Source organism: Pseudopodoces humilis, chromosome 3 (genome assembly GCF_049639895.1).
Source record: "Pseudopodoces humilis isolate 2021_Gansu_Grassland_sample_001 chromosome 3, ASM4963989v1, whole genome shotgun sequence".
Taxonomy (NCBI): Eukaryota; Metazoa; Chordata; class Aves; order Passeriformes; family Paridae; genus Pseudopodoces; species Pseudopodoces humilis.
The window spans coordinates 83,988,433-83,997,783 of record NC_142202.1 but is presented as its reverse complement, the minus strand read 5'-3'; the positions used below and the strand labels follow the sequence as shown (position 1 = coordinate 83,997,783).

At 44.5% G+C, this 9,351-nt stretch overlaps 1 protein-coding gene across 1 annotated transcript; it reads right to left on the bottom strand.

Moving 5' to 3' along the window:
* Positions 1–398: 398 nt before the first annotated feature.
* Positions 399–4,839, bottom strand: EEF1A1 (eukaryotic translation elongation factor 1 alpha 1). Its single transcript, XM_005518141.3, has 8 exons — positions 4,691–4,839; positions 3,773–3,963; positions 2,761–2,940; positions 2,341–2,637; positions 1,933–2,083; positions 1,484–1,740; positions 1,044–1,278; positions 399–801 (listed from the first exon to the last, which is right to left on the bottom strand). The coding sequence occupies exons 2-8, from the start codon at positions 3,914–3,916 to the stop codon at positions 677–679; spliced, it is 1,389 nt and encodes a 462-aa protein (XP_005518198.1). The 5' UTR covers positions 3,917–3,963; positions 4,691–4,839; the 3' UTR covers positions 399–676.
* Positions 4,840–9,351: the final 4,512 nt, after the last annotated feature.

Genomic DNA, 9,351 nt, shown 5'->3' with positions numbered 1-9,351 from the left:
CCAACATTAGATTCTTTGTAACTTTAATGTTAAATGTGTTCACACTTTTTCTCCTCAACAGTTTTCTTTGTTTAATCAATGCATCACAGAATGCACTAAAATACTGTAACTGTTATCTGGTATTGTTACCATTAAACCATACCTTGGTTATTTGGTACGCAATCCAATCTCAAAATAGTTTTTGAAGCAAGCACCAGAAAAGCTATTTAAGGCTTTGATCAGTTATATAGTAAACCTGTAGCTGAATTTTGTTCTGTTCTTCAGAAACACGTAATTTTGAGTATTTGCTTTGTAACTTCTGAACATACTCAAGTAACAATGGTCATTTTTCTTATCCCACCATGACTAGATACAGGTTTTGCCATAAACTCAACATTAACCCAAAGAACACAGAGACATAGCATTGAACTTCTGTTTTAATGGTCTCAAATTCTGTGACAGATTTTTGGTCAAGTTTCCATTTTAAAAAATTTATCGATTTTAAAGACTAATAACTTAAACTGCCACGAAACAAATGGTCCACAAACATTCCTTTCCTTCTGAAGCTTTTACGATGCATTGTAATCATTAACCAGTCTTTCGCTATTAAACTTAAATGGCCAATTGAGACAAACAGTTCTGAGACCGTTCTTCCACCACTGATTAAGACTGAGGTGGCAGCTGGTGTACAGAATTTTCATTTAGCCTTCTGGGCCTTCTGGGCAGACTTTGTGACCTTGCCAGCTCCTCCAGCCTTCTTTTCAACTGCCTTGATGACACCAACAGCGACCGTCTGCCTCATGTCACGCACGGCAAAACGACCTGAAAGCAGAAACACATTTCATGACTTTTGTCTATGCTGCTTAACTCACAGCCCAGTTTGCAGTGGCAACACACAGGTTTGGTGTAGATGGGCCAGTGCTGCTCTGGAACCAGGCAGGGACAGGCATCACCCTTCTCCAGAGTATCTTCCTGTACCAGTAAAGTTTCACCACACTGCATCCCGAGAGCAGAAATCGAGGAGTGTCTTTTCCAGAGACCAACAGTAATGCGAAATGCCTTACCGAGAGGAGGATAATCAGAGAAGCTCTCAACACACATGGGTTTGCCAGGGATCATATCAACGATGGCAGCATCTCCAGATTTCAGGAATTTGGGGCCATCCTCCAGCTTCTTGCCAGAACGACGATCGATCTTCTCCTTGAGCTCAGCAAATTTGCATGCAATGTGAGCAGTATGGCAATCCAGCACAGGGGCATAGCCAGCACTGATCTGGCCAGGGTGGTTCAGGATAATGACCTAAGGAAACAAAGAAAGCCAAGTTAGAAGGGGAGCAACTTTGAACAGATGTGTTCTCACAAAGCCAAGGAGATTTCATGAGATTTGCTCTGATCAAACTCAGAATACAACTCTCATGTTGGCTTTATAGCTTATCCTAACAAGACTCCTATTTTGGAATTACAGAGCTACATTCCTAACATCCCTGAAGGGCTGCAAAACATACCTGTGCAGTGAAGCCAGCAGCTTCCATGGGAGGGTCGTTCTTGCTGTCACCAGCGACGTTACCACGGCGAACATCTTTCACAGACACATTCTTAACATTGAAGCCAACGTTGTCACCAGGCAGAGCTTCACTCAGGGCTTCGTGGTGCATCTCAACAGATTTAACTTCAGTTGTTACATTGACAGGGGCAAATGTAACTACCATGCCTGGTTTCAGCACACCCGTTTCCACACGGCCAACTGGTACAGTACCAATGCCTGCAAGCAAGAAGCAACACTATTACTCGTTATTCAGCTCAGTGAATAAATGTCCTTATAGGGGAAAAAACCCACTTGAGACAAGAATTTTAGTTTTTGACTCAGAAAAGCAGCTCTTGGGCAAGTGCCTGCATTTCTGGCCCATACATCAGCTGTTGCTGGCACGTGAGCAGCATTCCAGAAAACACATACCGCCGATTTTGTAGACATCCTGAAGAGGCAGACGCAGAGGTTTGTCAGTTGGACGAGTTGGTGGCAGGATGCAGTCCAGGGCTTCAAGGAGGGTGGTTCCACTGGCACTGCCATCCTTACGGGTGATCTTCCACCCCTTGAACCATGGCATCTGTAATGGGAACAAAACAAGCTCAGGTTAATCTGACTGCCAAATCTAATGGCACAAGGCTGGAAAAGCCCAAGTGGTACACCTCATAGCATCATTTCATTTACTGTTGCAGACTAAGAATTTTTTAAGTGCTAGGATTTATCTTGGACCATAGCACTTCCCAAACAACTATTACAAAACATGTATATTTCACCATTGCTTAACTGATCTTAACAGTCTTAGTTTCATGCCTCAACAGAAATAAATGCCAAACTTACATTAGAGCTAGGCTCCAGCATGTTGTCACCATTCCAGCCAGAAATTGGCACAAAAGCCACAGTGTCTGGGTTGTAGCCAATCTTCTTGATGTAAGTGCTGACTTCTTTGACAATCTCTTCATATCTCTTCTGGCTGTAAGGTGGCTCAGTGGAATCCATCTTGTTGACACCAACAATCAGCTGTTTCACACCCAGGGTGTAGGCCAGAAGGGCATGCTCACGGGTCTGCCCGTTCTTGGAAATACCAGCCTCAAACTCACCAACACCAGCAGCAACAATCAGGACAGCACAGTCAGCCTTCAAAAGGAAAAAAAACCCCTTACTATAATGCTTGCATGTATTTCAAAGTACTACAGGGACACTTCAACCAACCAAGGAACACTCTTCCCAAATTCCCCAGATTCTATTTTCTTTACACACCTGAGAAGTTCCAGTAATCATGTTTTTAATGAAGTCTCTGTGTCCAGGAGCATCAATGATGGTAACGTAGTATTTGCTTGTTTCGAACTTCCACAGGGAAATATCAATAGTAATACCACGTTCACGTTCAGCCTTCAGCTTGTCCAAGACCCAGGCATATTTGAAGGAACCTTTGCCCATCTACAGTTAACAAAAAAACCAATTTTATATTCTCATTATAGAGTTCCACATCTGCAACTAGTTCAGAAAAATCACACACTTGCTGAAGAATAAAATCTAAGGATAGTAAGTGGCTTAAGACTGGAAAACACTGCTGCTCATAAAACAAGCAACAAGATACACTTGGCACTACTGGTGAGAGATGCCAACTGTTGAAACCTTATTGAACCTGCTGACAGTTTAAGCTCTTTGACAGCTTGTTAATTTCACTAATGCATCTTTGTGATAGAGCTCTTGAGCCAGAGTCCTACTATCAAGTATGCGCTACCATTTTAAGTCCTCTTATTTCAATCCTTGCAACCATCAACATTTTAACTTCCACTTTGCTCAACACTTGCCAAATTTCTTATTTGTTCTTATTACCTGTGTTGTTATTACACAGCAAAAAGCAGTATCAGTAAACCCCCGATTTTTAAATTAGGCCTCAACAGATCAACTTCTTTCTATGCAGTTTGAATCTGGCCATTTGACTTGATTCCAGATGTTACTATTGAGACGCAGCTTTAGACTACCTTCTCACTTCTTCACTTGGCTCTACATTTAACAATCTTGAGTTTTCGAGACTAACACAAGGGCAGTTCGAACATTTAAACACTTGTTCTACCTCGGGGACAACTGCAACGCAGCTGCCGCCCTGTGGCCACGCAACAGTGAGCCACTTGTTCAGCTCCTGGGGCAGAGGCAACCAAACCGCCTCCCCGTGGCCACTGAACGCTTTGCAGTTTACACTTCAATTAAGGGTCTATTCATTCCCACAGCGCGGAATTTTGCTGGCTGCTACGGGCCTACGCACCTCAGCCGCTTCCTTCTCGAACTTCTCGATGGTCCTCTTGTCGATGCCCCCACATTTGTAGATGAGGTGGCCGGTGGTGGTGGACTTGCCAGAATCGACGTGGCCGATGACAACGATGTTGATGTGGGTCTTCTCCTTTCCCATTTTGGATGTTAGTTGAGTTCCTTCTTTCGGCAAAAGAGAATCGACACCTGCAAGTTCCCCAGAAAAAAACTGGTTACGCCTCGGGCCGGGCCCGGCGGGCAGCGATGGCGGCGCCACATGCGGGGCGGCCCGGCCGGGATGGCGGCCCCGCCCCGCCGGGTGAGGGAGGAGCGAGGCGGGCGGGCCGGGGGCCCCTCGGAGCGCCCCTCGCGTCGCCCCCTCCCCGGGCTCGAGTTACCCCGGCGGCGGCGGCCGGGGCGCGGGGCGGCGGCGAGCGGGCCCGGCGGGCAGCGCGGAGGGCGGGGCCGCCCCGCTCCTTTGTGTGACTCACCCCGCCCGGGCCGCCGCGTCCTCCATTTTGTGACGCTGGCGGCGGGCAGGCAAGGCGAGCGGCCATCTTTTCATTCGGGCCCCGGCCCCCTCCCCCCCGACGGCATCCGCCGACCGTCCCCGCACGGCCCCGTGCCGCTGCCCGCGGGGCGCAAGGGAAGGCTGCCGGGCGCCTTCTGCCCCACGCCCGCACGGACACGCCGCTTCCCCGGCCCCAGCCCGGCCAACGGGGGTGTGCACATGGTAATCGAGGAGGACGATGCGCCGCCATCCCGCCGCCCCGCGCTTCCCTGCCCGTCCGTCCGCCCCGCTTCCCGCTGGTACACCCGGCCCCTCCCTCTCTCTCCCCCTCCCCTCGGCCCCCACCACGCCCCAGCTCGGGGCTCGCTGGGCCTCCGGGGCTCGCGGACCCCGGCCCAGCCCGGCCCTGTGGACGCGCCTCACCTGCTCGGCGACGACGGCAAACCCGGAGCGAAAAAGACCGACGGCGTGAGCGTCGCTCCTTATATACCCTGGCAGGGGGCGGGGCCTCGGGGACACGTCACCGCTCCCGGCGGCCCCGCGGCCCCGCCCGGGCACGGAGCGCCCCCGCCCCCGTCAGGGCTGTGCGGGACCCCCCGGCCCTACCCTACCCTGCCCGGCCTGGCCCAGCTGTGGGGAGCGGGGCTCGGCCTCGTCCCGCGCTCTGCTGAGGGGCTGTGCCGGGAAGGGAGCGGAGCGCCTCCCGCGCTGGGACGGAGAGCGGGCGGGCGGGAGGGAGTGGCCGCCTTGTCCGGGAGGAAGCGGGGCAGCCCCAACCAGCCCCGGCCCCCTTCCCTTGCAGGGCCAGCGGCTCGGGCCCGGGCACCGGGGAGCGTCTGGCCTGGCGTCATGGCCGGGCTGGAGGGGTGCGGCAGCTGACGGAAGTTCCCGGGGAACAGCCCCCGGCGAATTAATTGTATTTCGCATTAGGGACACAAAGGAACGCAATGAGCGAGATTAGAAACGTTCAGTGAGTTACCCTGACCGGCAAGTAACAAATGTCGGCTAAACATCACGGAATACGAGATTCCCCCTAGCCCAGTCCGTTGCAAGTCTCCCAGAATCAAAGGTGGAGAAGGAGGGGGAGAGCAGGAATTTCTGGAAGCTTATTACACCAGAATAAGAAGCCATCGTTTGGCTTAAAAAAAAAAAAAGAACTAATTTTTTCCTGTCTTTGCTGTAGCATTAGAGAACAAAAGTTGACTCGTCTTAGAAAACATCGGCATAAAAATAAAGGCGGACGCACCTCCAGCAAAGTTGACTCTGAACAGCAAATGTATCAGTCACGGAAGCATTCAGGACACGGGTCTCTGTGCAAGAAGCCCCGACTGCGAGAAGTGCCCCCATACTGTATTTTCACATGGGAAGACCTGCAGCCCTGGCCAATTATTTTTAGAATCATGGCAATGAGGAATGACAAACCAGCTCGCAACACCAGAAATAAAGGCCCTCGTGATTCCAGTGGATTTTCTCTGGTTTAGTCGCCTGTAGGTGATGTAAAAAAAATCCATTAAATATTCAACATCTATTCCCATTTGAGAGAAATTAATCTGAGAAGCTGAACTATCTCTGTTATTTTTAAATTATCTGCAAAACTATGTAGTCCATGTTCTTATTCAGCTACATTATGTGCCTGTCAGAAATAGTTACTTATCTATAGACAACTATAATCCATTCATTTCTTGGTATGCTCTTCAGGTTACAGTTGTAAAGCATGGAAAAAGCCTCTTGTTCAAAAATAAATAGAAAAGAACACTAGCAAACTAATAATAAAAAAAAAACTCCCTCATGCATCAACAAACATACCCTTCCACTTGACTTGAAATTTCTCTAGCTGAGATAATAAACTTAGCATCAAATTCATCAGAGGGCAGTAAATTTAGTATTTAATGGTTAGATATGGAAGTGTTTCCATGAGATATATTTTCCCCATGTGGAAGATTAAAAAGATGCATTTTGTAAAAAATAAAAAAATTCAAAATATCATTAGAGAAGATGCTGAGTTAAGAATATACCTTTTACAAAAATAACCAATTTCAGAGTAAAAACCTGAAAAAAGGTTCTGATATTAAACAAACACTTTTTTTTTTTTAAGAAAGGAAAAAAAATTCTCTCTCAGGCCTTCCTATGTTTTTCAGCAGAGATTAGTGGTGGGGATGGAGGGAAGATAGAGATGGTTCAGCTTTCCTCAAAACTAACCTTCAGAGGCAGTTACTAGTCAAGACACTACATATGAAGACACAGTAATAAAAGGGCAGGAAAAGGAAGGTGGCTCACTTTCTGGAAATGGAAATGCATTATTGTGAAATGGCTTGGGTTGAAGACCAAAGTGTAATATTTGGCAAAAGAGCTAGGAAGCACTTATTTAGGGTCTTCTATAAAGAGAAGACCGTAAACACAGTTAAAAAGCTTTATTATTCAAGATGGTTCGAAGTTACCTTCTAAAATTTGTATTTAAGTGATGGGGGTATTTTTAAAGGACTGATTTGTTAATTAATCCATTTTCATAAAAAGGTAGTTTTAATGCTTCTCCAATGTAGTCAATTATTTGTGCCTGAACAGGAAGAGGAGGAAGGAAATTCTAATTTTTTAAAGATACTTTTCTTCAAAGACTATTTTGTAAATAAAGGCTCTTAGAACCAGGTATTTCTTAAGGAAGTAAATTTTTTTTTGTGTTATCTACATAGCTGAAAGCTATGAAAGCTGAATTTGTGGAATAAATTTTTAAATGTGGCCCTACTTTAAGTCTACAGCCATTGTTTTCCCCCTCCACTTCTTTAAATGAGTTTTCAAAATAATTTTATTATTTCCTCTTTAGTTTGACCAATACATGTTTTTATTCTCTCAACATCTCTCTTGCCCACTCTATTGGAAGAACATTCCTATTATCAATCTCAGAAATATTTATACAGCTGGGGAGCTTCTGATATATGAGTAGCCTCAGATATTACAGTGGAAATGCATTCTGAAGAATCCTCTCAGCTAACACAAATAGGCCTACATTGGACTAAATCCTGTGTGCAACCAGCCTGTAAAATTTTTAGATTTTATTAATTTGGTAAAACTAATCACTTTAATATGTAATGTTTAAGAAGGAACAGAGATAATATATTTCAATAAGTCAAGGACATTTAGGCATTTAAATAGTGTTTATTCAATCCAGACTGACTTCAGAAATAGGAGGACTTGGTGGGCAAGAATTACTTACTCTCCTTCCATCACTGGTGAGCATATGCCAAATTGAAATATCCCATGTCCACATATGTCTCCAGTGTAAGAACACAGAGAATGCTCTAAAGGGTTTGTATTGTAGGAACCTGTACAGAAACCACCATTTTAAAAGGGATTTGAATCTCAGATCAAATGATATTAAAAGTAATGCTGTCAGTATCTAAACCAAATTTTTAAGCTGTGATAAGTATATGTTGTCTGGATTTTGAATTCACAGTAGCTACTGCAGCATTACTTCCATTTTAGCATGTGGCTCCAGCACATACTGAATGGGCTATAAGCTTAGAACACAGTCACAGCCAATGAAAACATGCTAGGAGATAAAAGATGTCCTCACTGAGCACCTCTAAAGAATTTTAACTCTCTACCATATATATAGGAGTATTTTTTTGGTCAGACCCTGTGCAAAGATGAAGGTAAGTAGTGCTTATACGACCATTTTAACTGCAGTGACCAAGGTCATTCAAGAGGTGAGCAAACAGACTTTATAAGCACAAGACTTGAAACACAGATCTTATAAACAGAGTATATCAATCTCACTATATATGAAAGAGGCACTAGAATTTCTTGAGGGCACTTTCAGAAAGTGGTAGAAAAGCAGTCCAAAGTTACCAATAGTAATTGGAGATCAGCAAAACTGATACACAGCACTATTCTGCCATACAATTAGCCTCATACTTACTGTGAAAGGCTTTCTAATCCCTGTATTACAATTATCATGGTACACACATTTGTCTGAGGTTCAACATAAACTACACCATGAGCCTATTGTCTTACTTCCATCTCTAAGTGTTCTTTTATGCGTTGGCTCTTAATAGCAATAAAAAGCATCTACATCTGTTACAAAACCCTTTTTCATAAATGATCTTAATGCTTACTACCAGTTTTTACAGTCATCTGTTTATGAAATGAAAGAACAATAGAATAATGGTGTTATTCATAGATAAAGAGGACAGAAAACCTGCCTGAAAAAATGGTTTAACTGAACAGGGTGAGGTAATCTAAACGAATTGAAAAACACTACTTTTGAAAGTTACTTAGCTGTGTACAAGTAGCTGGTGTTTTTATATAAACAAAATTGCTTGGTAAAAGTAAGAGGCAACAGTAAATACACTTTAAGTTACTGTCATAGTAGATAGTACAAATTAAATTCCTCCATCTTTGGAAGTTTAAGACTTGGACTGAATAAAGTCTCCCTTGTCTGATCATATAGCTGACCTTATTTATAGATTCACAAAAGAAGGTCTTACAGTAGGAGGCATAAGACAGTGGACTTCAAAACCTTCAAAACCGTTGAGAGTATCACTGGGATGAACAAGCAGTTACAATTTCAGAGTCTTCTGAATAGCTTAACAAAAGCCTTTTTAAAAGTCATTGTTGTCCCTGAAAGAACTATCCTCTGGGAAGCACTGCAGTTGTAGTTACAGGATTTATAATAGGTGATGGACTAATGGCTTAGAGGATAGCCTTTTTTTAAAAAAAAAATCCTTTGGACAGTCTTTTCAAACCATATTTATCCACAGCACGAGAAAGCTCATTTATGATGAAGGGTTTAGTACTGTCTGAACTGTGATACAGAAGGTTTAGGATCAGACAGAACAGTCAGATCATACTGGGATGTGACCAGAACTAACAGTTGTATTTAAACCCCATGTTCTGTTCTGTGGAGGTCTGCATTTGTGAGCTAGAAAACGAAAGTATTTGATTTAGAGCAGAGGTGTCCTAAACAGGAAAAAAACAATGTCACATGTGGCTGCTTTGATTTGGCTCAATCTGTGTTCTGGAACAAAACAGTAAATGGGCAGATACATGCAGACAGTAGCTGAAACAAAAAGTGACCTTTCACTTGCAGA